This window comes from Pangasianodon hypophthalmus, chromosome 6 (genome assembly GCF_027358585.1).
Source record: "Pangasianodon hypophthalmus isolate fPanHyp1 chromosome 6, fPanHyp1.pri, whole genome shotgun sequence".
Lineage (NCBI taxonomy): Eukaryota > Metazoa > Chordata > Actinopteri > Siluriformes > Pangasiidae > Pangasianodon > Pangasianodon hypophthalmus.
The window spans coordinates 18,085,347-18,113,276 of NC_069715.1; the positions used below are offsets into that span (position 1 = coordinate 18,085,347).

Here is a 27,930-nt window from a genome sequence, read left to right on the forward strand (position 1 = left end):
CCTAAAAACATTAGATTGTCAAACCTCAAAAAATGCAAGAGATTCGCACATACACTATATTGCCAAAAGTTTTGGGACACCCCTCCAAATCATTGAATTCAGGTGTTCCAATCACTTCCATGGCCACAGGTGTATAAAATCAAGCACCTAGGCATGCAGACTGCTTCTACAAACATTTGTGAAAGAATGGATCGCTCTCAGGAGCTCAGTGAATTCAAGCGTGGTACCGTGACCGGTTGCCACCTGTGGAATAAGTCCATTTGTGAAATTTCCTCACTACTAAATATTCCATGGTCAACTGTTAGTGGTATAATAACAGAGTGGAAGCAATTGGGAACAACATCAACTCAGCCACTAAGTGGTAGGCCACGTAAAATCTCAGAGCGGGGTCAGCGCATGCTGAGGCGCACAGTGTGCAGAAGTCACCAACTTTCTGCTTAGTCAATAGCTACAGACCTCCAAACTTCATGTGGCCTTCAGATTAGCTCAAGAACAGTGCGTAGAGAGCTTCATGGAATGGGTTTCCATGGTCGAGCAGCTGCATCCAAGCCTTACATCACCAAGTGCAATGCAAAGCGTCGGATGCAGTGGTGTAAAGCACGCTACCACTGGACTCTAGAGCAGTGGAAAAGTGTTCTCTGGAGTGATGAATCATGCTTCTCTGTCTGGCAATCCGATGGATGAGTCTGGGTTTGGCGGTTGCCAGGAGAACGGTACTTGCCTGACTGTATTGTGCCTAGTGTAAAGTTTGGTGGAGGGGTAATTATGGTGTGGGGTTGTTTTTCAGGGGTTGGGCTTGGCCCCTTAGTTGCAGTGAAAGGACCTCTTAATGCTTCAGCATACCAAGACATTTTGGACAATTTCATGCTCCCAATTTTGTGGGAACAGTTCGGGGATGGCCCCTTCCTGTTCCAACATGACTGCGCAAAACCTTTGGCAAAATAGTGTATAAGTGGATTAAAATTCATCTTCAAATAGAATGTTTCAATCACATGTGAGCACTGCAGTCTTCTTTAATCAGACTTTTTTTTTTGGCTAACTGAGCAATGTTTTCAGCAAAGCTAAGAAAAGCTAACTTGACTAGCTAATTGATCTAAACATTGTTCTGTACTGTCATTTATCATCAGATATCATACTAAATGGGATGCTAGTGAATACAGTAACCTAGATTTATAAGTTTAGTTTACCGTAGAGCCGCTGTTAATAGTTCTGACTGAGCTGTGACTATGGTCTTCCACATAGTTTGATCCAAAACATTTTCAGCTTGAGGAATAAAATAAAAACAGCATGACCCTCCAGAAGATCAGCATAAACATTCTTTGTTAATGCATTTTAACCATCTCTTAGCCATTTTGTAGCCAAATAATTCTGACTAATTTACTACCACAACATGCAGTTTCTTCTCATGAGTTTGCCAGTGTTTAACATTCACTTCTGGAGGAAGTAGTGTTCCCAACACATGACTTTCAGTTAATGCACACTTGATATTTACATTATATTCTGTCCAGATTTCATTTCATTTAAAACACATTTAAAATAGAACATAATAGTCCAAATGTAGATGTCTTGAGCCATGCATCTGAGCATTCTGCCTGGGGTAATGCTACTGGAACAAACGCAGCTTAGCTAGTAACTTAGTTATTGAATGTCAGGACCCAAGGTTTCCCAACAGAACATTGCCCAGAGTATCCCACTGCCTTTGCCGGCTTGCCTTCTTCTCATAGTCCATCCTGGTGCCTGGTGACACACGCGCCCAGCCATCCACTTGATGTAAAAGAAAACATAATTCATCAGACCAGGCCACCTTCTTGCATGGTCTGGTTCTGATGCTTTCATTCGGTGGTGGACAGGGGTCAGCATGGGCACACTGACCAGTCTGTGTCTATGCAGCCACATATCCAGCAAGCTGCAATGCACTGTGTGTTCTGACACCTTTCTATCATAGCCAGCAATTTTTCAGCAATTTGTGCTACAGTAGCTCTTCTGTGGAATCAGACCAGAAGGGCTAGCCTTTGCTCTGTACTGGGCACCCATAACCCTGTCGCCAGTTCACTGGTTGTTCTTCCTAGGACCACTTTTGGTAGGTACTAACCACTGCATATAGGTTGCATTTCTTTTCCAAATTTATAGCAAAGTAAATATATTTAAAATTTAAATGACTTATCTGGACCTCAGCAGGTCCGCTTTCCCTTTTTCTGTTTTCATTTTTTAAAATGTTTGTAATCAGAAACAAAAACAAGGTTACTCATCTGATTTTATTGCTGTGGACCATTAAGCACTGCCCACTCAAATTTAAAATAATCATAATATATAAATAGATGTATTTTTCCAAACTAGTCCTATGATTCTTACCACATGTTAACAAAATTTATGTTATATTATTCAACACAGTCTGATCTTCAATAATTATGAAAAACAGGAGCTTGGTTGTCTCAAAGAGCTGTAACATAGGACTCTATACATGGATTCAAACAAAACTTGATAGGCATGTTCAGGACAAGGTTCTTAATTGTCACTGGGTTACTTAAAAAAACATGGCCGCCTTCAGAGGGTCGGCTTTCAGCAAGAATTTCAAACAATTAGCATTGAACTATCATCGCAAAATTTTTGAAAAGTATGTTAATAACATAATAAGAACTGCCCACTGGTGCAACATTTGCTAAGACTCCATGTACCCTGCAGATATTATTATTATTATTATTATTATTATTGTTGTTGTTGTTGTTGTTGTTGTTAATATTATATTTCTGTTTCCTGTATGAATGTTCTTAGATAAACCTTAGATAAACTTAATTTGTTGGTTAATATGGTAGTAAATGTAATATACTTCTAACAATATATGGTCATTCTAATAAAGCTTACTGAATTTAATTGAACTGAATTGAAAGTGTCCATTCTTACTATTGCCAGCCACTGTATTGCAACAAATGATGTGACATCACCCTGTCTGAAAAAATATTTATTATGATTTTGTTCTTCTCATGTATTTTTCATTCCCTTTCTGTCCCCTGTCCTGCTTTTGTTGTTTCTCTGGTTCCTTTACCTTTCCTAAATTTTGTTTCTTTCAAGCCAATGCTCTCTTTCTCTGTCTCTCTTAGACCCCTTCTGTGGTGTCGGTGGCTTTGCCTACAGACCTTCAGACTCCTGTGACTCAGTTCTGTCTGGAACAGAGGTTTCATGCGGGAGCCAATCGTCATGTCTGGGCAATGGATTACCTGCAGCTTCTGCCAGTGATGCCTGGTGTCCACACACATATGGCCCAGTTTTCTATTAATCTTGGATGTGGCTCCTACCAGCCTACCAACAGGTGCTCTCTCTAACCACCATACACAAAGGTTGCCTGATCAAAGCCACTGGGAAGCTGTTATTTGACATATTCTATTATATCTTTAATAGATAATCTACTAATTGAATGCATGCATAGAAAAATAAAACCAAATCATTCAAAGCAGGAAACCTGTTTTGGTCCTGTTTTTCTAGCTCTGTATTCAAACACAGCGTATTCTTTGATGCAATAAACTAGGTTTTTGTTGAACAAGAACTGTAATAACCTAATAATATTTAGGATATATGGAGTGGTATCCAATAGTTAAAGAAATAATTAACAATGCTAAAACGATTTGGAATTTTTCACAAATATCTTCTATTTTTCCAGTCTCACATTGTCTTTTCTTTGTCTACACTAATGTATTTTAATGACAGTGTCAATTTGGAGTTCTCAACCAATCAGGGTCGATCCTGGTCCCTTTTGCACATGGAGTGTCTGCCTGAGTTATGTTCTGGATCACATGTTCCCCACAGCACAATCTACTCATCTGACAACTACAATGGGTGTGTGCGTGCATGTGCTTGCTCCTGGATCTGTATTTTTTGTTTGCATTAATGTTCCAAATGTTTCTCCCCTTTCAGTAGTGTCATAATATTTATTCTAACATATATGTGGGAACACTCAAAAAGGTGACAGGTAACATAACTAATGTTTAACTAATGTTATTTGCAGCTATTTCTAACTTATTCTAACAAATATGCATAATAATTAAACAGCTGGGTTAACCAAAATGTATTCTAACCAAAAGTAAAAATCTGACGTAGAATTATAATTTGCGTTTTTGTTGTAAAATTAACTTTCCATCCCAGTATAGGTGAAGAAGTCTGCATAAACTTAGTCCAATGGTCTCAGAGATCCCACACTCTCACTGCGGTGGCCTGGGTTCGATTCCCAGGCAGGGAACCAACCCAGCCACTGGGAGTGTACTCTCAGTGCTGGTCCCAAGCCCGGATTAAAATGGGAAGGTTGCATCAGGAAGGGTGTAAAACTTGCGTAAAAGATAAAAACGCGAGCAGCCGAAAGAACAACTCATTAGAAATCCGTTTATTATGGAGTAAAAGAACTCAAAGTCTGCACTGTCCTGCTCTTACAAACTCAGTGCCATTTCGATGTAAGAGTAACTAAAATGTTTAATGACGATCCAAATCAGCACAAAGAAGCATGGTTTAAAAAAACAGGCTGTGGTCAAACAATATAGCAAACAATGAAAAAGGGCAAACCCAGATCAAAGAATGGGAGGAGGCAAAAAGGTCAAAATCAGGAAGAGAAATAGAAAATGGAAATTAAATGTCAAACCCTTGCAAAGAACTTGCAGCAGGTGAGTTACAGTTCAGATGTGTTAGAGAATTGTAAAGTCCAGACTGGATTAGGAATGAGAGTGGTGTATCCTGGATTAGTGGTGAAGCTGATCAGGATAAGTTAATAAAAGAGGCATAACTTCATGCAATGTGACAATGTTTCCTTATTAGCCTTTTCTTCTTACTCTACACTTGCTTAAATCAAAGCATCCAAGAACTAGTAAAACAGACCATTATCCATTACATGATTATGGCAAACATAAAGTTTTGACAACTGATGTCAGCAGTTTAGTTCAGTTCCATATTTATACAAAAAGTTCTCTGTATTCAGACTTGTTCTATGCGGGTATGTTGGAGAAATTTCTTCTTAAAGACATGCACAGGCTCAGCTGCAATGGAAGTTCCTTTATTTGCTCATATGAGGGAAGTACATTCACACAGCATACAGATTATGAGCATTCTTCAAAGTTAGTGGCAAAAAGCAAAAAGCTCCTCAAATTTCTCTTATAGCTGGGTTTGTATTTTGTCAGCCTGGTTCTATTTTTTGGTTAGTCACTGTGCCCAGGTAATCTGCCAAAGTGTACAATTGATTTAGAGCCAGACATACTTTACTCTGTGCTTGTGTTTAGTTTCTCCAAGCCTCAGGTAATTTTATTTTTGGAAAGTCATAATTTGGTTTCCTTTGATTGGTCTGAGGTTTGGATGGTCCTGATGCACTGTAGTGTTGGGACACTGCAATGTGAATTAAAAAAAAAAAAGAAATCTTAGCAAGTGAAAATATCTTCAATATAGTCAAATTTATCCAGTATTTCCTATTATAAGATTAATATAAACCAGATATAAGATTAAACCTATTTCTAGACATGTTTAATTTGTAAATTTCCTATTTAAATTTAAATGTAAATTTTCTTATTCTGCTGGTTCTATTTTGCTTCCTTCTAGAAATAAAGGCTTAAAAATAGCAAAATTATCTGTCAATAGATCAAGATTATTTCAAGTTTGAAGTAAGTAAAAATGTCTAGAATAGGGATAATAATCTTATATTTGGTTTATTGTAAACTTATAATAGGAAATACTAGATAAATTTGAGTATATTCAAAATATTTTCACTTGCTAAGATGTCATATTTTTTGTAGTATGTGTGTTACTGCAACGTGAATGTATATTAATATGCTGAGGTTCAGGACCAGCTTAATCAGGGGACTGTTTACTGAGCTCAACTTGTGGCATGGCAGGATTTAGTGGTGGTACAAGTGCATCTCACTGTTCCTTAAATGGAGCCATTATGTAATGTTTTTTTTTTTCAATAATAGTGGAAATTGGCCTAATTCTGCTCTGCAGCCATTGTGTGTTTTTTCTGTGTATCTGAAGAATGCTTTTACGTGATTCTCTGTGTAAAATTCTGGCAGGGTGTTTGGCCCACTGAATGACTGTAATATACGGTAGAACAATAGGTTCTATGATTTGAATTATCTAAGCCAAACTTTAATTGGTATTTGAGTAGGGATTTGTCACTTACAGTTGAGGTCAAAAGTTTACGTACCCCTTTCAGAATCTGCAAAATGTATATTATTTTACCAAAATAAGAGGGATCATACAAAATGCATGTTATTATTTATTTAGTGCTGACCTGAATAAGATATTTCACATAAAAGATGTTTACATATAGTCCACAAGAGAAAATAATAGTTGAATTTATAAAAATGACCCCGTTCAAAAGTTTACATCCCCTTGATTCTTAATACTGTGTTGTTACCTGAATGATCCACTTGAATGTTTTTTTGTTTACTGATAGTTGTTCAAGAGTCCCTTGTTTGTTCTGAACAGTTAAACTGCCTGCTGTTCTTCAGAAAAATCCTTCAGGTCTTTTCACACTGAGGACAACTGAGGGACTCATATGCAACTATTATAGAAGGTTCAAACGCTCACAGATGCTCCAGAAGGAAAAAACATGCATTAAGAGCCGGGGGGTGAAAAAGATCAGGGTAAATTTAACTTACTTTGTCTTCTGGGAAACGTGTAACTATCTTCTGTAGCCTCTAAAGGGCAGTACTAAATGAAAAAATACGATATTTAGGCAAAATAAGAAAAATGTACACATGTCCATTCTGTTCAAAAGTTTTCACCCCCCGGCTCTTAATGCATGTTTTTTCCTTCTGGAGCATCTGTGAGCGTTTGAACCTTCTGTAATAGTTGCATATGAGTCCCTCAGTTGTCCTCAGTGTGAAAAGATGGATCTCAAAATCATACAGTCATTGTTGGAAAGGGTTCAAATACACAAAAAATGCTGGAAAACCAAAGAATTTATGGGACCTGAAGGATTTTTCTGAAGAACAGCAGGCAGTTTAACTGTTCAGGACAAACAAGGGACTCTTGAACAACTATCAGTAAACAAAAAAACACAGCTGTGGATCATTCAGGTAACAACACAGTATTAAGAATCAAGGGGATGTAAACTTTTGAATGGGGTCATTTTTATAAATTCTATTATAATTCTAAAAACTATTATTTTCTCTTGTGGACTATATGTAAACATCTTTTACGTGAAATATCTTATTCAGGTCAGCACTAAATAAACAATAACATGCATTTTGTATGATCCCTCTTATTTTGGTAAAATAATAAACATTTTGCAGATTCTGAAAGGGGTATGTAAACTTTTGACCTCAACTGTTATTGCATAGAATGTCCTGCATGCTTTCTATTTCAGTTCACTGACTACAGGAGTGAAACTTCCAAATGAAGTAATTTTTAGCCCAAGATATTTATATTCTTTCCATATCAAGTCAGGTCAAGTCAAGTCAAGTGGGTTTTTATTGTCATTCCTCTATATAGCTTGTATAGATCTGGCTCTTTTCTGAAATATGAGAGTTTTGGTCTTTTTGCAGTTTACTGTCAGGGCAGAAGTCTGACAGTACTGCTACAGCAGGTCCAGAATTTGCTGTATTTGTCCCCCCTGAGCAGTGGGGGATAGCAAGACCAGGTTATCTGCATACAGGAGAAATTTAACCTTTGATACATTTAAAACGAGACTGGGGGCTGTAGACCGCTCTAAAAAGGAGGTCAGTTTGTTGATTTATATATTAAATAATGTCGGGCTTAAGAAGCCACCCTGTCTCAGCCCATGCTCCTGAGCATATGTTTTCCCCTTATACCACTTAGGAAAAATTGATTAGTAAAATAGACCTTAGGTCAATTTGGGTGTGTAGGGTGTTGATATGATCACTGGTGCTGTATATTGGTATGATCCAGTCTGACCTTTACTCCAGGCACTGTGTTTAATAAGGATGTCGATCATTCCTCAATTAATGATGTTACAGAAAACCTTCCCCAGGTTACTGTTTATACAGATGCCTTGGTAACTGCTAAGGTCAAATTTATCTCCATTTTTGAAAACAGGTGTATAAGACCTTAAGTCCAGATGTCAGAGAAGTAATATACTCAGAATATTGAAAATTTGAAGCACAGCTAATTGAATGTTTTTACTTGTGTTCTTGATAATTTCATTTAAGATACCATCAGGTCCACTTGCTTTGTTCAGTTTTAGACTAGATGATTGTCTCTGTTTAATTGTCTGTGTGTTTAATTGTCTAATTGTCTCTATGTTTACTATTGTTAATTCAACACCCCCTGAGACCTGAGTGGGCTTATGCAGGTGTTAACTTACTTTTTTACTTTGTTAACACTTTTCATGGTCCATTAAGGCTGTTGTTTATGGTTGTTAATTAGTTGTTAAGTAATGCAATGTTGGTTAAGAAAATTGTAATATAAATTTTTACTAGTTAACAATTTTATTTGTATATGCATGTATGCATATGTGTGTAGATGGACAAGGATTTCTATACCTCTTCCCAATGCTGCCCTCACAGAGAGCACTCAGTTTCGCTGGATACAGACTGGAATTGGAATTGGCAATATGTGGGCCATCGACAATGGTGAAAGTCACATTCTTACTGAATGTCAACAATCTTGTTAGAAAAGAAAAATGTTACTAAGCTTTTACCTATATACAGTGGATATAAAACATCCAGACATCCCTGTTAAAATGACAGGTATTTGTGATGTAAAAAATCAAACCAAGATAAATCATGTCAGAAATTTTTCCACATTTAATGGGATATAGCAACCAACAAAATTCAAGCAAAAAGCAAATAGAAATGTTTCAGGGAAAAAAAAGAAAAAAGCTCATAACCTAAACATAATAACATGGAATTATTTGATTTTCCTTTACTTTCTCTTATGCTTAAAAACTGTTTTATTCTCTTTATGCTGATTCTTATTATCTGTGAGTGTATTCTGTACCAGAGTGTTCTTACCTGAAATGTCTCGCCATAAGATAAGTGGATAGAATGTATGTAAGGATATAGATAGGTAGTACACTTTGTCATGTGAAGACCCTTTAATCATACAATAACTTGTTATATATTGGGTAGGCTTTCACACATTTAGTTAGATAAGAAGGGACACAAGTTGTGTGACAAGACTAAAACAGAACTCAGTGTGATTACACTCCAGCGTTTATCCATCTGAAGAACTTAAAATTCATCTACTGTGAAGATCCTATCTCCAGACTTATCCTTCCACCCAAGCGTTATTCTGGTCTAAAAGACGACAAACGATATAACATAAAACAATAACGTGGTTGCACTAATAATAAAGATCAGCTGTTTCTGTAAGGTTTCTTAATATCTCCTTGCTTTTATCCAACTGCTGAAGTTGTGGTCAGCAAATGGCTTAGAATGCATGTACTAGATCTCATTGTCAAAAGGAATTGATCAGGAGAGGGGTACAAAAGAATTTCTGAAACATTAGATGTATCATGGAATACCATGAAGGCCATCATCAAGTGGAGAAAATGGGGCACCATAGTGACATAAACAAGAACAGGATATCCCTCCAAAATTGATGAAAGGACAAGAAGAAAACATATCTGGGAGGCTACCAAGAGACCTATGGCAAGATTAAAGGAACTGCAGGAATATCTGGCAAGTACTTGTCACTTCCTGCATTTGACAACAATCTTGTATTTTTCACATGCTGGGCTATAGGTTAAAAAAAACCACCCAAGTCCACCTAAAGTTTGCCAAAACATACTGTAGATATAGTCATGTAGCAAAATGTACTATAGTCTGACGAGACTAAGGTTGAACTTTTTGGGCATAATTGTAAAAGATATATTTGGAGCAAAAGACAGCTTACCACCCTAGGAACACCATATCCATGGTGAAACATGATAGTCCCAACATCATGTTATGGGGCTTCATCTCTTTCGCTGGAACTAGGTCTAGATAGAGAGAATAATGGATAGCTCCAAATCCCAATCTATTTTGGCACAAATCCTGCAAGGCTCTGTTAGGAAGCTGAAGATTTCACTTTCCAGATAAAGACCCAAAGCACAAATCCAAGTGTCAGTATATTGGCCCATTAAGAGATCAATTGATTCCTATTGAATTGAGTCCTACTGAAAATCTGTGGAATAACTTGAAGAGGGCTGTGCACAGGAGATCTCCTCACAATTTGATTTTAGATCTGGAGAATTTTTGCGGGAAAGAGTGGAATAAAATTGCCAAATCAAGATGTGCTAAGTTGGTAGACTCTTACCCAAAAACAGTGAGTACCATATTACAAACAAAAGATGCTTTAGCAAAGTATCAGTTTGTGTACATGGTATCAGTAGCAGGTTATTTGTTTGTGAATTTTGTTTGTTGTTGTATCCCATTAAAGCTGAAATAAAATCTGACATTATTTATCTTGGTTTAATTTTTTTACATAACAAAAACCTGCTATTTTAACAGGAATGTGTAGAATTATACACTGATAACACTGTAGCTCTAAAGAAAAAAAACAAATTTTCATTAAATAAATTGTCAGGACAATGCTGTTTAAAATTATGTTAGGAAGTCAGGATAATCATGCTTAAGATTATGTTAAGCACACATAAAATTACATTTCTGTGTATTACTTTCCTTCTCCTTCTGTTTCTCTATACTTTGCAGTATATATCGGCCCAGCCTGCCTCCGTTTTTGCTCAGGGAGAGGACAATGCTCACGCAGTGGATGCAAGTATGCACACTCATTGTGGATATGTGTGATGTCCTAAACCATTTACTGACTTTCATTAGTGGATGACTATTTGGTTTAGGGCAGTCTGTACATTTTTCGGTGGAGTATATGGGTTTATGTATTATATAAATATATTACTAATAGTGGTACTTTCTGTTTCTGCTATTCTTTGTTAGGTGTGACTCAGGTTTCAGCGGGCAAGCTTGTGAGCTAGCTACTCAGACTTTTCCTGCATTTCTGTCAGAGGGATTTTCTAGTCCAAGGCTCTCCTCTTACCACAGTTTCTCCTCTCTGCATGGGGCAGAGGTCAGCTTTGGCTGTGGGGTTTTAGCCAGTGGGAAGGCCTTGGTCTTCAACAAAGACAGCAGGAGACATTTGGTTACTGCTCTACTAGATGGCTCTCAGGCCAGGTAGACACATACAAACATACACACTTCATTTGACTGAATTTTCAAATAGATTCAAATAGAACTAAAAGTTAGATAGGATACATTGCAGTTAAGGGTAAAGGGTCTTGCTCAAAGGACCCATTGTTAGCACTGGAAATTGAACTGACAACCTTCCGAATAGTAGCCCACTGAGCCACCACTACCAGACCCATCCATCCACCTCAAAAAAAAAAAAAAATTACTAAAATGTACTAACATAAAATCTGATATTTCAAGCACAAATACACAGAAGTTTTTATTTTTTTCAGTTACCAAAAGGAAAACCATTTTGGCAAAACATTAGTCATTATTCACCCGCTACATACAAATTGCAGATCTCATAACCTTTTTTGTAGAACCATAAGGATGGTTTTATGAAAAAAGACAACCTCATTGCAAAAAGTGGTATCTTAGCAAGTAAAGAACTCTTATCTAAAATAGTTATCTAAAATTTCTTCTTATGAGATTATCCATTAAACCTATTTCTAGACATATTTCTGAATTTCAAGCTTAAAATGGATGACCGTGTCATCATAACTGGTAACGAATAATGGTGTGTTTCTGTGAACTATTTCTCCACTGTTTGAGTGATGAGCTTTTATGTTTTGGATCATGAGCAAATCCTTTCTTTCTGCACACTTTGGCCTTTCCATCACTGGGAGAGGTTCATCTTGGTTCCAGAACTTGTGAGGCTCATCTCTGTATTTCTTTGCAAATTCCAATCTGGCCTTCTGATTCTTACTGCTGATGAGTGGTTTGCATCTTGTGGTATGGCCCCTACATTTCTGCTCTCATTGTCTTCTTTGAATGGTGGTTACTGTTACCTTGACTGCTGCTCTGTGGAGGTTGTTGGTGATGTCACTGACTGCTGTTTTTGTTTTTTTCTTCGTAGCTCTCACAACTAATGCTGTTTTCCTTGGCTGAGCTGTTTGATGTCTGATTGTTAGTACAACAATGGTGTCTTTCTTTTTCAGGAAATTTGAAATTTTAGTATTGGCTATGTACAATCCTTGTTCAATTGATCTGGTTTGCTATCTTCTCTCTTTTCTCAGCTTCAAAATGGCTGGTTTATCCTTTTTAACAACAAATTCAGTCTTCACAGGTAAAACCTGGGACTGTGATTGCTATAGTGGCTTTGGGGCTGCAGTTGCCACGAGCACCTTTGTACTCAGGACTCCATCAGTGGACGGTGGATAGATTTTAACCAACCGAACTTTGTGAGGAAACTGTGATGATTTTATATTTGTCCATATAGTACTCAGTAATAGAAGGGATTTATTTATAATTTCACTATCCATTGCACCCAGATGAGAATGGGTTCCCTTTTGAGCCTGGTTCCTCTCAAGGTTTATTCCTCATATTGTCTCAGGGAGTTTTTCCTTGCCACTGTCGCCTCTGGCTTGCTCATTAGGGATAAATTCACACTAATATATATATATATATATATATATATATATATATATATATATATTGAATCCATTTATTTCTGTAAAGCTGCTTTGTGACAATGTCCATTGTTAAAAGCGCTATACAAATAAAATTGAAATGAATTGAATTGAATCCCCTCCATGTCACCTGATATGACCGATCTTCCAGGTAGGAAGCAAATCATTGCCATGCTGAACCACAAATTCCTAGACTCATGAGGGTGGACAAGAAAATCTTGTGGTTCACTATGTCAAACACTGCTGAAAGGTCAAGGAAGATGAGGACTGATGATAGTTTGACTGATCTAGCAGCATGCACCTTCTCATGACGGCCAAAAGGGTAGTCTCTGTGGAATATGCCACTTTGAAGCAAGACTGGTTAGGATCTTGGAGGTTGTTCTGTGAGAGATAGAGAGACAGTTGATGGTAGACAGTTCATTCGAGGATTGTAGAAAGAAAAGTGAGAAGTGATACCAGTCAGTAGTTGCTGATGTCAAAGGGATCCAGAGTGGGTTTCTTCAGGATGGGAATAACCCTTGCTGTCTTGAGTGCGGTTGGTACATGACAAGATGTTATGGAGCCATTGATGATAGTAGTGATGGAGGGGAGGATGTCTTGAGAGATGGTCTGGAGCATTGTGGAAGGGATTGGATCCAATGGGCAAGTGGTAGGATTGCTAGTTTCGAAAAATGTGCCAGTGAAGAAGAAGGGGAATCCTCAGTGTGGAATCTTCTCATCATAAAAGGTGAAAAACCTTCAGCAGTCAGGGAGGATGGAGCAGGAGGACCCGGAGAGTTGAGTAGTGAAGAAAAGATGTTGTGGAGCTTGCGAGGATCTTTGTTCAGATGTTTCCAGCTTTTATTTGTAGAATCCAGTCTTAGCAGAAGTCACTGCAGATGAGAATTTGGACATGGGCACACAGTAAGAGACCAGATTTGTGTCGACTTGTGATTTCTCACACTTTCACTCTGCTGTTCTTAATTTTCTCTGATTGCAGCAAAGCATATCCAATAGCCAAGGAACAGGACAAGAAATCATCCAGAGTTTAGAAGATAGAGGGCAGAGGAGGTCCATAGATGAGGAAAGTGAGGAGGGGAATTTGTGTGGCTTACTCCAATGGTAGGGACGAAAAGGAGTCAGGGTCTGGAAGGGATGATTGGGTGCAGGAAGCTATGGAGGAAGGGGAAAGAGTGGAGGTTTTGATGAGTGGGAGAGAAGTACTGATCATTGATTTTAGACAGGATAGGAAGGGTGATGGTGAAGGATGCCAAATGATGATCGGAGATGTGGCATAGGGTAGCATAGATGTCTGTAGCTGGAGAGGGGCAGCTGAAGACCAGGTGCAGGGCATTTCCTCCTGTGTGAGAGGACAGCTGTTGAATGTCACGGAGAAGGAATGCAGAAGAGGGAGAAGGCAAGAGGACTGGAGCTTGTCAGAGGGGGGGTGCTGAAGTCTCTGATGACAGTAAGAGGGGTGCTTTCGGTAGGGAAAAGACTGAGGAGCATGTCCATTTCTTCAAGGAAGGCCCTTAGGGGACCAGGAGGGTGGTAGATGACAATGATAAGAAAGTTGATTGGGGAGGTAACTGTAACTTCATGGAATTCGAAGGATGAGATGTTGAGATGAGACAGGGAGAGAGGTGTGAAGCACCATCTCCGAGACAGCAGTAAACCTGTACCACCACACCTGCCAGCTTAAGCAGAAGATAGGGCAGCCAGTGTAGCTGAGTTCTGTGGAGAGATGCAGGCCTCAATTAGTGCCAAGAGTGTAATGGGAAGCTAATGTTAAGATGAAATCAGCCTTCTTTACAGCAGACTGGTACCCAACTACCACCACTGATTGAGACTGAAACAACAGAGGAGGGTAGATGAGGTTACTGGTAGTTCGGCCTTTGGTTTGTGGATGAGAGCTTCTGGGTCTGTGAGAGATGACAACAGAGATGGGTTTGAGGAACATATCTGCAGCCTAGTCATGACTGGGGTTAGTGAAAATAGGGCTGAAAGGGAACTGGTAACACTGAACTGAACAAGAAGAAATAAACACTACTAAACTTGGCCTTTTTATCTAAATTTATGTATTGCAACCATTGTAAAATATGCTTCTGACAGCATATAACCTTCAACATTTCTTAGTAAGCCCTGCCCACAATTCACACCTTAAGGGAGACTGAAACTACACTTGATTAGCCACCGGAGAGAACTAATTAACGTAGACCAACAGACATTTCCAAGCAACACTACAGAATCAATAAGAATATACAATACAACAATTCTAGTGCTAAGAATCTACATCCAACTGAGTCAAGTAGATAGTATACAAAAGTCAGAATCCTACCTTACCAGTAGAGAATAAATTCAAGATAGACCAACTTAAAGCACACTTTGTTTTTCCTGCTGATATATATGGCCATTTTTCCCTGTCACAGGATGAAATTTATCAGCTGACACTTGAACCTCTTTTGTCATGTATGTAAAATCAAGGATTTTGGGACAAGCCAGTTCCATTTGTTAAAGAGCCTTTGGCTCTTTATTTTACTCAACTCACCCATTGGCAGTTTAGAGGAAAAAAGAGAAAATCAAAAAACAACAAAAATGCTCACTGGTTCAGTGTTTCATGCTCCAACTCAAGTCATTAAAACACATAGGGGAGAAAAGACAGAGGTTATATAGGGATCACAATTAGCAGGAACAGGAGAACCCACTCCCCTTAACCCTCCCCTTTGTAATTAACCCTCCCCTCTGTCCCTAATCTTTCTTTCCCATTAGAACTTTCACCCAAATCTTGCCATGACTGCCATAGTAGCAAAATCCACAGATATACAAAATTATGAGAGTCAGATACTTTCTTCCTTTCTCAGAATCTCTTCTTTATTATAGGTACCTGCAGTTCACTCTGAGGTTGGGCAGCCGTAGTACCCTTAGTTCCTGCCCTGCCCCAGATCAGCCTGGGGAGGGATTGTTACTCCATTACTCATCTGATAATGGCATCACCTGGAACCTGCTACAGCATTACTCTTATGAAGGCTTCCATGAGCCCAGGTAACCACATCCTTTACAGCCTTTCCTACTATAATATTGTACTTTAGCTTTCACTTTTGGCTACTATTCCTAATGTCAATGGAGAAAGCCTGTTTATGACAGTATCTTTTCTGTGTAACTTCCATGAATGTACTAAAATGGATTTTTAGTGTTATTGGTCTACTCTGTTGTTTTCTGTAAAATAAATGAGTAGCTGTAGAGAAACTGTTATGATGCACCACTGTATAGCACTCTGTCTCTCTTAGGATTGTGTCAGTAGAGCTCCCACCTGGTGCACAGAAATTTGGGGTACAGTTCCGCTGGTGGCAGCCACACCACTCGGGCAGTGGACAGGATGTTTGGGCACTGGATGAGATCAGCATGACATCTGTGCTCTTTAACACCATCAGTCTGGACTTCAGCAATGTGTTGGATGTCACACAAAGTCTGGGTTTCTACCTGGGACGTGTGCAGCCCTACTGCCAGCATGATTGGACTCTCAGGTACAAAAGCAAACACACACTCACAAACATCATATATATACAGTATATATATATATCATCATATATATATCATCATATATATATCGCTTCATTTCAAATCCATTGTGGTGGTGTACAAATTTATGAAAATTGTCACTGTCAAAATACTTATGGCCCTGACTGTGTGTGCTTATATATATAATGAGGGCTCTCTCTCTGACCCTGGTATAACATGGGATGCTTTTAAGGCTTTCTTGAGGGGTAGGCTTATTCAGCACTGTTCGCTACGTAAGCGTTTGGAACATGAAAAACTAATTAAATTGGAAGAAATGATTAGGTCTCTGAAAAAACAACATTATAGTCATCTGGATCCTGTAACTTTTAATAAATTGAACAGTCTGAAATTGGAGCTAAATGATATTATACAGAAAAAAGCTGAATTTGCCCTATTTTGTACAAAACAAAACTATTATGAAAAAGGTGAGAGAGCAGGTAAATACTTGGCACATGGAGTCAAACAGCTCAGCATGCAGAACTTTATTCCTTCTATCTTTGACGATAAAGATAAACTGATTACAGATAGAAAGGAAATTAATAAGGTTTTTACAAATTTCTATCAAGAGCTATATACATCACAAGGGGAATTACCCATTGAAAAATATGACAGATTCTTCTCTTCCCTACAGATTCCTTGTTTATCTACATTTGATACGGACTCTCTAGAAAGTGACATCACATTAGAGGAAATTAAGGATGCAATACGTGATCTCGCATTGGGTCGTGCCCCAGGGGAAGATGGCTTCCCCTCTGACTTTTATAAAGAATTTTCAGAATTTCTAGTACCTAAATTACTCATGGTCTTTCAGAATGCATTGATAACTGGTAAACTTCCGGAGAGTATGAGAAGCAGCATAATCACTCTTATTCACAAGAAAGTTAAAGACCCACAATATTGTGCAAATTACAGACCCATCTCATTCGGCAACGTAGACGGGAAAATTTTGGCCAAAGTACTCGCAAAGAGATTAGAAAACTTATTACCTACTATTATACATCCAGACCAAGTTGGGTTTATTAGGGCTAGGTCTTTGGTGGATAACATGAGAAGACTTTTACATCTAATGTGGAACTCTAGAGGTGTCGCAGACCCTGTCATGGCTTTCTCCCTGGATGCGGAGAAGCCCTTTGACAGGGTTGAGTGGGGTTTTTTATTCCAGACTCTTAGAAGATTTGGCTTTGGGTCAATATTTACTAAATGGGTTAAATTACTATACACTGGACCCCAAGCTTCAGTGTTGTGTAATGGCATAGTGTCATCGTGATTCGAATTACATAGGGGCACAAAACAGGGGTGCCCCCTTTCACCCCTCATTTTTGCGTTGGTCTTAGAGCCATTGGCTATAGCTATACACAGCAACCCAAATATTAAAGGTGTTATGGCCAGTCAGCAGGAGCATAAAATACTTCTGTACCCTGATGATATTTTACTTATCTCTAGTAACCCACAAATAACAGTACCCACAATGTGCTCTTTAATTGATGACTTTTCTCAAATATCAGGATATAAAATTAATTGGAGTAAATCAGAAGTAATGCCTCTGTCTAAAAACCATAATAATATGTTAGAAGTCCAATGGCCATTTAAATGGGTCTCATCTGGATTAGTTTATCTGGGAATCAAACTTGGACCTGGATTAGAAAATATTATGCAGGTTAACTTTCAATCAGTTATTCAAGAGATCCAAAATTTGTTACAGAATTGGAGCAAACTTACAATGTCTATTTTGGGTCGAATTAATCTTGTTAAAATGATAATTGTTCCCAAAATTAATTATTTGTCATATATGCTCCCCCTTGCATTACCATTATCACTTCTGAAGGAGTACAATAAGAATGTAGAATCCTTTATTTGGCAAGGGAAGAAACCCCTTTTTAATCGTACCAAATTGTATTCTGCTAAATGTTCATGTGGGCTCCCTCTGCCCAGAGTTGACTGGCATCACTGTTTGTTTTCACTTTCGCAGTGGATTAAAATTAATATGGCGCCTAACGTAGCCCCTACGTGGGTGCAAATTGAAAAGGAACTGTTGGCCCCTTTTCCAGCAGAGGCATTCTTGACACAGCTTGCCCGACCAATACCTGACCAGAATCCTGTTCTTAGATTAGATAGAGAAAGTTGGAAATTGTATCACTAAAACTTCAAACAAACCCCATGGTTGACATCTAGAGCCTCGATCTGGTATAATACTAAATTACAAATAGATAAGAAGCCTTTCTGCTGGACACAGTGGGCCAATAAAGGGATATGGTTCTTGGATAATGTTTATAAAGGAGAACATGTGGTGTCATTTAATCATTTGAAACAAAAGTATAACCTGCCGAATAATGACTTTTGGAAATACCTGCAAATAAGACATTGTCTCCTTGGTGGCCCTGACCCACCAACGGATATACAACACGTCTTTGTCACAATTAGTCATAAAAAAGGGGTGGGTGTGTGTGTGTGTGTGTGTGTGTGTGTGTGTGTTTGGGGGGGGGGGTGTCAATTGTTAAATGTCATTTTCATATGTCATAGTGTCACATCTCCGAATGTCATTGTTAAGTGTTATAATAAGTCAGATTTGTTACTGTCAATCGTTTAAATCAAGCTCGGATTGTTTTATTGTGTTCAAAAAAGCAAAACATATACACATATATACACATCATATATATATATATATATATATATACGCACACACATTTTCTTGTATATATGTATATGTATGTATATAAAATACTTATTGCTCATATTTCCACAGTTTCTCTGGAGAAAGTACCCTTGGTTCCAGTATTCGCTATGTGGAGACTCAATCCATGCAGATCGGGGCTTCCTACACATTACAGTTTTCCCTGATAATGGGCTGTGGTCACAAGCCTTCACCCCACATTGACACACGGGTTCGACTGGAGTTCTCTACCAATCATGGTTTGACCTGGCACCTAGTAAAACAGGTGAGAAATATGAGTTTTAACCAAAACACACATACACACTCAGCAAAAAAAACATTTATATAATTTAGCTCATTTTATACAATATTATTAATATTATTATAAACAAAATAATTCAAAAGTATTCACCCCTGTTGCTGTGAAGCCCCTAAATTAGCTCCCATTTAAACAGTTGCAATCAGAAGTCACATAATTATTTGAATAGATGTTGAATGGACGTTGAACTTGACTCTGCCCAGAAGAGGCCATACATCAGGTCAGTGACTGGGTAAGGAAGGCATTAGTGAGAGACGAAACAGAGAGACTAAGGGTAATTCTAAAGAATTGTGAGAGATCCACCCTCAGATTGGAGAAGCTGTTCATGGGGCAACTGTGACCTGGACATTCTACAAAGCTGAGCTGTGTGGAAGACTGGTAAGAAGAAAGCCAGTGTTGGAAGAAACAGACAACATGAAATCCTGCTTAGAGTTTGCTAAAAAGACATGCGGAAAAATATTCTCTGGTCTGCTGAGACCAAAATCTTAATTGTTGGCCTTGGTATAAAGCACTAGATTTACAGCAAACCCAACATTGGACATTACCCTGCAAACATCCTCACAGTCAAGCATGGGTGTGGTAGCATTATACTGTGTTGATGCTTTTCATCAGCAGGGACTAGGAAACTGGACAAATCGGGCAATCCTGTTCCAGTCTGCAGACTACAGAAGAGACTTGAGACTGGAATGGAGGTTTCCCTCCCATAAGGACAGTGACCATAACCATACTGGCAAATCTACACTGGATTGGATCAAAACCAAGAATGTGTTAGAATGTCCCAGTCAACATGCAAACCTGAGCATCTGTTTCAACACTTGAATTGCTGTTCACCAACATTGTGAAACTCTAAGAGGGTACACCTGTGCACAGTGTGTGTTGAGAGCCTTTAAAAAGGCTGATGTTGACTCTCAGGGAGGGGGGATAAGATTTAGCAGCAGACGACTTTTATAGCTGCTTCTGGCAGATTGGGCTGCTTGAACTGCTATTACCATATTTTTTGATGAATGGGCCTGACGGATTTGAATGCTTCTGTTAAGAGATTTTCTTGTGCATAGAAAATGAATGTGTCATCATAAAAAGCTCCTCTCCTCATCTTCTCTCTCTCATTATTCAGACTGGGTTGGGATTTGCAGGTGTGTAATACTTTCAAAATTTTTAGATTTTGTTGTGTCAGTTTTGGTAAACCTCGTGGATTTAAATGGGACTTGTTTTCCCTGATCCAAACAATAAAGCATACGTGAATGCAGTGAATGTTCATTTTAATAAAAAAAAGAGCATTTAATTGACAGAAATTAAATTTCTTCATTTCTTAAGTATACACCCCCTAGAGTCAATGCATGTTAGACTCACCTTTGGCAGCAAATACAGGTACCAGTCTTTAGCTCTTCACAAGTTTGGCATACCTGGATTTGGACATCTCCTCCTACTCCTCTTTGTAGAATTGTTCAAGCTGGGAGAGGTCAGTTGGCTTTTGCAGATGGACAGCAAACGAAAGCCAGTGTTGGAAGTCAATTCATAGATAATCAATTGGATTTAGGTCAGGGTTTTGACTAGGCCACTCTAAATCATCCACTTTGTTCCTAGCAAGGTAACTCCATGGTAGCTCTGGCCTTATGCTTGCGGTCATTGTCCTGTTGGAATATGAATTTCTGACCCATTTTCAGATGTCTTCAGTTTCTTCCCCAGCATCTCCAAGTTCTTGGCTCCATCTTCCCCTCAATATTGAGTTGTTCCCCAGTCCCTGCATATGAGAAACATCCCCATAACATCATGCTTCTAGCACCATGCTTCAAAGTTGGGATGGTGTTGTTTTGATAATGGGCCAAAAAGTTCTATCTTGGTTTCATTTGACCACAAAACCTTCTGCAAGTTTGTTGTAGGATTCTTCAGGTGTCTGTGAAAACTTCAAACAGGAATACAGATGGGCCCTTTTGAGAAATGGGTTTCTTCTTGCCACCCTCCTATACAGGCAATATGTGTGCAATATCTTTGATATTGTTGTATGATGCACCTTTATTTCCTGTGTTGGCCGTAAAATCCTGTAGGTCTTTCAAAGTTGTCATTTGGTTCCTGGTGGCCTCTCTAAGTGCCTTTCCCGGTCATCTAGTTTTGATGGATGCCCAAATTTATACACACTCATGGTGCTATGTATTCTCCTACTGATGGACTTAACAGTGCTCCAGGGTATCTTCAAAATCTTGCAAATTTTTGTATATCCCTTACCTGATATGTACCTTTCCAAAACTTTGTCACAGAGTTGTTTTGGAAGGTCTTTGGAGCCCATGCTGCTGCCTTTGTGTGAATTTGTGCTTGACAAGGGGCCATAGTAAACAGCTGTTTTTATTCAAGCTATCAAGTCATTTGCTTTGATTCCACACAGGCATTGGAAAATTAAGTGATTATGTGACTTTGAAGGCAATTGGTTATTCCTGAGATTGTTATAGGGATGTTATAGTGAAGGGGGTGTGTACTTATCAAACCAAGATATTGTAGTTGTTAATATTTAAATAATGTTAGACATGTTTTATTGTTAGCTTTTCACTTTTTCACATCGTTAATTGTTGTGTGTAGATTAGCTAGACAAAAATAGTGACACTTGCTCTGGTACGGAATGAGAATGAGGATACAAGAGTCAGGCTTGGAACAGCTCAAAAAGCACTTTAATCTTTATCTTTTACTTTCGCTTTTCAGAGGTTTTATTTCCCACACACACACATACACTGCTCTGTGCTGGTTGGCTCTCTCTCCCAAGGCTCTCATCTATTCCCTTTTTATCCTTGCCCCAGCTCACAGCAACACAGAACACTCATTAGTACAATACCCCACAGGTGTGCAATCCTTACTACTCACCTCCTCCGGCTCTGCCCTCCATTCGCAAACTGGCGCTCGAATGCGGCTCTGCTTCCACCTAAAACCACCACTCATCTCAGGCCAGGGAGCCGTCCAGCCTGTCCTGACCCCCCACATCTGCCATAGTCATCTGTACCCCCGGCCTGTGGACCACCTAGAACTTAAATGGCTGAAGTGCCAGATACCAACGGGTGATCCACACGTTGGCATCTTTCATGCAGTGGAGCCACTGGATTGGGGCGTGGTCCAAACAGAGGGTGAAGACCCGTACCAAGAGATAGTACCAGAGGATAAGGACCTCCCATTTAATGGACTGTTGACTGTTGGACTGTTGACCCGAGACTGTTGGCAGGGCTCCATCCACTGGACCGGATCTGGACCGGATCTGGTGCTCCCTTTTTAGTGAGATCAGTCAGAGCGCTGGTGACATCCAAATAATTGGACATAAACCTACGATAATAGCCAGGCAGCACCAGAAATGATGTCACCTCTTTTTTGGTCTTGGGCCTCAGGCGGGCTGCAATCACTGCTGTCTTATCAATTTGTGGACGCACCTGTCCATGACCCAAGTGGAAACCCAGATACTGTACTTCCACCTGCCCAATCACACACTTCCTTGGGTTCACCTTGAGTCCTGCTCATCTCAGTGATCTCAGAACAGCCCTCAGATGCTGCATGTGCTGCTGCCAATCATTGCTGTAGATAATAATCAAGATAGGCAGTGGCATAAGCAGTGTGTGGACGGAGGATTCTGTCCATGAGTTGCTGGAATGTCGTGAGGGCCCTTAAAAACCCAAAAGGAAGGGTTACCAATTGGTGTAACCCAAATGGAGTGGAAAAGCCCATTTTTTTCAAGATATTGGAGTTAAGGGGATCTTCCCATTTCCTTTGTTAAATCTAGTGTCAAATAAAAGCGAGCCGTACATAACTGATCGAGTGGTTCATTAGTGCGAGCCATTAAGTATGCATTGAATTTAGACACCTCGTTGACTTTTATATAGTCCATACAAAACCTGACCGATCCGTCCACTTTGGGACCCAAAACTACCAGGCTGGAACAGTCATTGTGGGACTCCCTGATTACTCCCATATCGAGCATGCCCTTGAGCTCCTCCTGAACCACCTGTTTTTTATGCTTGGGTAGACAATGGGGCGGCCGCATACCACCATCCCTGGGGCCACCTCTATATGATGCTCTACAAGATTAGTGCGACCAGGTAGAGGCAAGAACATGTTGGAAATTTCCACCTGCAACTTGGCAGTGTCCGTGAGTTGGCATGAAGAGAGGTGGTCTCTATAAGGGACCGGGGTTGATTCAGCTGCTGTTAGAATCACCTTCTTTCCTAGCTCCTCCCTCTCCGGAACAACCATCACCAAAACCATGTGAACCTCATACCTCATAGTTGACATCCCTGACTCACCGTGTGACATCAAAGGGTCCTTGCCACTTGGCGAGTAATTTAGTGTTTGACATGGGTAGCAAAACAAGCACTTTATCTCCAGGTGTGAACCCCCATAGCAAAGTACCCCTGTTATCCAGCCAAAATTGATGTTCTTGCACCTGATGCAAATACTCCTGTTACATCACTCAAGGTGTGGAGTTTTGCTCTCAGGTCAATAACATACTGAATTTCACTTTTACTGTTAGAAGGTCCCTCCTCCCAATTTTCTGGAATGGCCTTGAGCATGCCACAAGGCTTCTGCCCATACAACAATTCAAATGGGGGGAAAACCCTGTGGAGGCTTGCGGGACCTCTCATACTGCAAATAACAGGGGGTCTAGCCATCAATTGAATCCCCGGCCATTCATAAAGCTTTTGTAGTGTTCGTGACATGAAAGACATGCCCTGGTTAGTCAGGATCTCTTTTGGGATCCCGACTCGGGAGATAACAAGGAAGAGTGCCTCCTCAAAATTATGTGCTGAGATGTTGCAGAAAGGCACTGCTTCTGGGTATTACATTGCGTAGTTCTAATGGCCCGACGAGGTCCATGCCAATTCTTTCGAAGGGAACCTCAATTATTGGAAGCAGGCGCAATGGCACTTTTGGGGTGGCCAGCAGATTCACCAACTGACATTCGTGACATGCCGCACGCCACCTGCGATCATCACCGCAAATGCCCGAGCCATTAGACGGTTCACTATCTTATCCTGGCCTAAATGCCCAGCCATGGGATTAAGATGAGCCTCATGGAATAAAAGTTCCCTACAGCTTTTTGGGACCAACAGTGGGATCTCTTCCTGCGTTTGAGTGTCCTGCGTCACTCAATATAACATATCCTTAATAATCGAAAAAAGGGGTGGGAGAGCACAACATTAGGCTGAATTTGCTGACCATCAGTTACTCTCATTTGGTTGAAGGCGTGCCTCAGGGTTTTGTCGCGTTACTGTTCCCGGGGGAAAATCCCCGGGGTAAATCCCCACCAAGAGGGGAGTAGCGGGACCCTCCCCAATCTCTGTGTCCCCCTGACATGGAGCTGACATTGGCACCGCCTCCCCAGCCAATGCTTCACACATCCCACATTGTCTTTCACTACTCGAACCGATCCACAAACATTTCTTTTGCTGATCATCAGAACCCTGGCCAATTTGTCCCCAGGATTAGTGGATGGGTGAGGCAAGGACTAACTGCTGCCTCCACTATGTGTTTTTGCCCCTGGAATTTGATGATGAAAGGCACTAGTGGATATTCGTGATCATCCCTGTGCACACACCTCAGCTTCACCACACATGCCTTCTGGGGCCACTGCTGGAGTACCAGCCGGCTGTAACAGGCTCCGGAGAACCTGCTCGTCCTCTGCCTGGGCTTAGAGATGGGCCTGGAAGTGCTGCTCCTGCTTCGTCCACAGCTTGAGGAGGGCCTGTTGTTGGTTTAGTGGATGCCAGCAAGGGTCTTGACAATCTCAGCTAACGACGAGGACTCCATGATGGTGAATCGATCTTACTCTGTCCCGGGTTTTGGCACCAGTGTGACACTTGCTCTGGTACAGGGCTGAATGAATGAGGATACAGCAGGCAGGCTTGGAACAACTCAAAAGGCCCTTTTTTCTTTAACTTTTGCTTTTCAGGGGTTTTATTTCCCACACACATGGCTCTGTGCCAGTTGGCTCTCTCTCCCATGGTGTTCATCTCTCCCCTTTTTATCCGTGCCACAGCTCACTGCAGCACAGAACATTTATTAGTACAATTCCCCACAGGTGTGCAATCCTTACCACTCACCTTCTCTGGCTCTGCCTTCCACTCACAAACCGGCGCTCAACCATGCCTCCGCTTACATAAATAGATTTATTCTATTTTCTTTCCAGCTTAAATGCAAACTAACTATGAAAATAGTTAAAGTGTATTCATTGTAACTACAACATATGTAAAAGTTCAAGGGGTGAATATTTATGTAAGTCACTGTAAGTCTGTTTTATAACCATAATTTATGTTAATTGATTATTCCATTACATCAGCTGTAATAGTGATACTTTCTTGAAACACAGTTTAGAACTTGCAACTTAAGCAGAAACTTGTGTATGTATAAATGTACAATTCTCAATTAACTAAGAATACAAACAGTTACAGCATTTTTTTTTTGTTTGTTTGTTTTTTTCCCCCCATATAATAGCCTGTATTAAGGACCTGATAATTCAGATCTTGTATACAGCAAACTGTGCTTATTTTACTAAACTATGATCAGAGGTTAAGGCTAAGTTGTATATCTTTAATGTGTTACCCACAGATATGTCTTCCAGGCATGCCTAGCTGCCCTGAGTTCACTGCCCCCAGTGTCTACCATCCTTCTGAGTTCATTACTTGGAAAAGAATTACCCTTCCTCTCCATCAAAAAACATGGTGAGTGTGTGTAAATATATTTGGTCAATGTATGTCATTCAAGCTTTTACATAGTCATTTGTATAGGTTAAAATCTCAAACTTCTTGCACACAAACTACAGTAGTGCTCTTACAGCATAGACTGGGGGTTCATCAATCATGAGAGAGAAGGTGGTGGCATTTCTGATAGGACTGCATCCTGGAAGAACCCTGAAACTATAGGCCCAAGGAGAGGGACATATAAAATTGGGTATTCTCTTGCTTGATGGCCCTTTTCAGCTTGATGGAGCTGGACTCCAATATATACTGACTGCCTCATTATGATGAGTACATCTACATTCACCAGGTTCCAACAAATGAGGGTGGTTGGAAGGCAGGGTAACATAGGAAAGGAGTAAGGTGGAAGCAGGAGTGAATAAGTCAAGTCAAGTGGGTTTTTATTGTCATTTCTCTATATAGCCTTTATACTTTGGAAGGAAACATCATTTCTCCAGGATCATGTTGCAACACAGTACACAAAACTAAATAAAGTGTAAATACACAACAGTGTGAGATGAGTGCAGGACACAAAACACCCAGAATAATAAATACACAAGACAATAAATACACCGAAAACTGTAAACTATATTTGGCAGTGTAGCAGTAAAACATGTATCTGTAGCAGCAATAAATATAGCATTCCATAAATTGTCTGATGCAGCTTTGTAATGTGCAGTGTGCAGTGGTATTGAGTCATACCACCTAGGTGTTTGATTAGCCCAGGTGAGCATTGGGAGGCAGCAGAGTGTTGAGTAATCTGACTGCCTCTGGGAAGAAACTGTTGCAGTGTGTGCTGGTGGTGGCACAGATGCTCCTGTACCTTCTGCCAGATGGCAGGAAGGTGAAGAGTCCATTGGATGGATGAGAGGGGTCATCCGCAATGCTGGTGGCTTTGCGGATGCAGCCATTGTTGAATGAGGTGTCAGTGGAGACCCCGACGATCTTTTCGGCTGTACTCATAATCCACTGTAGGGTCTTGCGGTTGGAGACACATACCACATGGTGACAGCTGGTCAGGATGCTCTCTAATGTCCCTCTGTTAAAGGTGTTGAGTTTGGGAGTGAGGTTTGGCCCTCTTCAGCCTCCCTGGAGCACATATGGCATCAGTTGGAGTGGTAGGCATACTGAAATGTGTCCAATGTATTGGGATGACTGCTCTTTATGTGTTTCATGACAAGCTGCTCGAAGCACTTCGTGATGATAGGTGTGAATGTAACGATCCAGTAGTCATTCAGGCAGGACACTTTTTTTGGCACGGGGCTGATGGTGGTCATTTTGAAGCAGACAAGGATGACAGATTGGTTCAGGGAAATGTTGAAGATGTCTATAAGGACATCTGGGAGCTGATCAGCATGTTCCCTGAGCACCTGGCTAGGTATGTTTCAGGACCATCAGCTTTCTGTGGGATAACTCTGGACAGAGTCTTCCTGACATCTACTGCAGACAACGAACTTGGTCGGTGGGAGTCGGGGTGGTCTTCCCTGCTGGCATTTTATTCTGTGCTTTAAACCATGCATAGAATTTGTTCATTGCATCTGGGAGTGAGGCATCTCCATCACAGCTTTGTAGTTTGTGATGACCTGAATGCCTTGCCACATATGCTGTGTGCCCTTGGTGTTTTTGAAGTGACTGTAAATTCTTTCTGCAAAGTTGTGCTTCACCTCTCTGATAGCCTGATGCAGAGTTCACTTAGTACTTCCAGGTGGAATGTACACCATGACATTGAGCATGTTGGCAAACTCTCTGGGGAGGTAGTATGGCCGGCACTTTACAGTCATAAACTCCACCAGCAATGAATAGTAGCTCGAGATCACAACAGCATTCTTGCACCATTCATTAGCACACAGACCAGCTAAGATTAGCCTTTGGCCTAGCACAGATGCTTGTTTGCTTATCATGCTTCTGCTTCCTCACACACCATTTCCAGTGCCCTCTATCCCGGCCAGCAGCATCAGACACTACGACAGTCCCATGGCCTGGTTTGTGTAGAGGTCTCAGAGCTGTTTATGCAGTTTATCTTTTATTTCTCCTGAGCTTTGTTTTCCAATGTTCAGCAAAAGTTGGCAATGACAGACATGTTCACCAGTGTTTCTGGTGTATATCTGGTAAATGTTTTCCAACTGGTTTGGACTACACGTAACATGGTACCATATTTCTG

At 40.2% G+C, this 27,930-nt stretch overlaps 1 protein-coding gene across 10 annotated transcripts in view; it reads left to right on the forward strand.

Annotated features, from left to right (window-relative positions):
• Positions 1-27,930, forward strand: part of reln (reelin) — a 438,322-nt gene that overhangs the window by 193,830 nt on the left and 216,562 nt on the right. For all 10 annotated transcript variants that reach the window (XR_008301877.1, XM_026932718.3, XM_034305511.2 and 7 more), the window contains 9 exons: positions 3,099-3,307; positions 3,703-3,831; positions 8,452-8,561; positions 10,623-10,689; positions 10,866-11,099; positions 15,422-15,583; positions 15,829-16,065; positions 18,843-19,035; positions 25,642-25,754. Coding sequence is in view for 9 of the 10 variants with exons in the window: in XM_026932718.3 (XP_026788519.2) it covers positions 3,099-3,307; positions 3,703-3,831; positions 8,452-8,561; positions 10,623-10,689; positions 10,866-11,099; positions 15,422-15,583; positions 15,829-16,065; positions 18,843-19,035; positions 25,642-25,754 (1,454 nt within the window). In the remaining variant the exon portion in view is untranslated. The remainder of the gene's footprint in view (positions 1-3,098; positions 3,308-3,702; positions 3,832-8,451; positions 8,562-10,622; positions 10,690-10,865; positions 11,100-15,421; positions 15,584-15,828; positions 16,066-18,842; positions 19,036-25,641; positions 25,755-27,930) is intronic.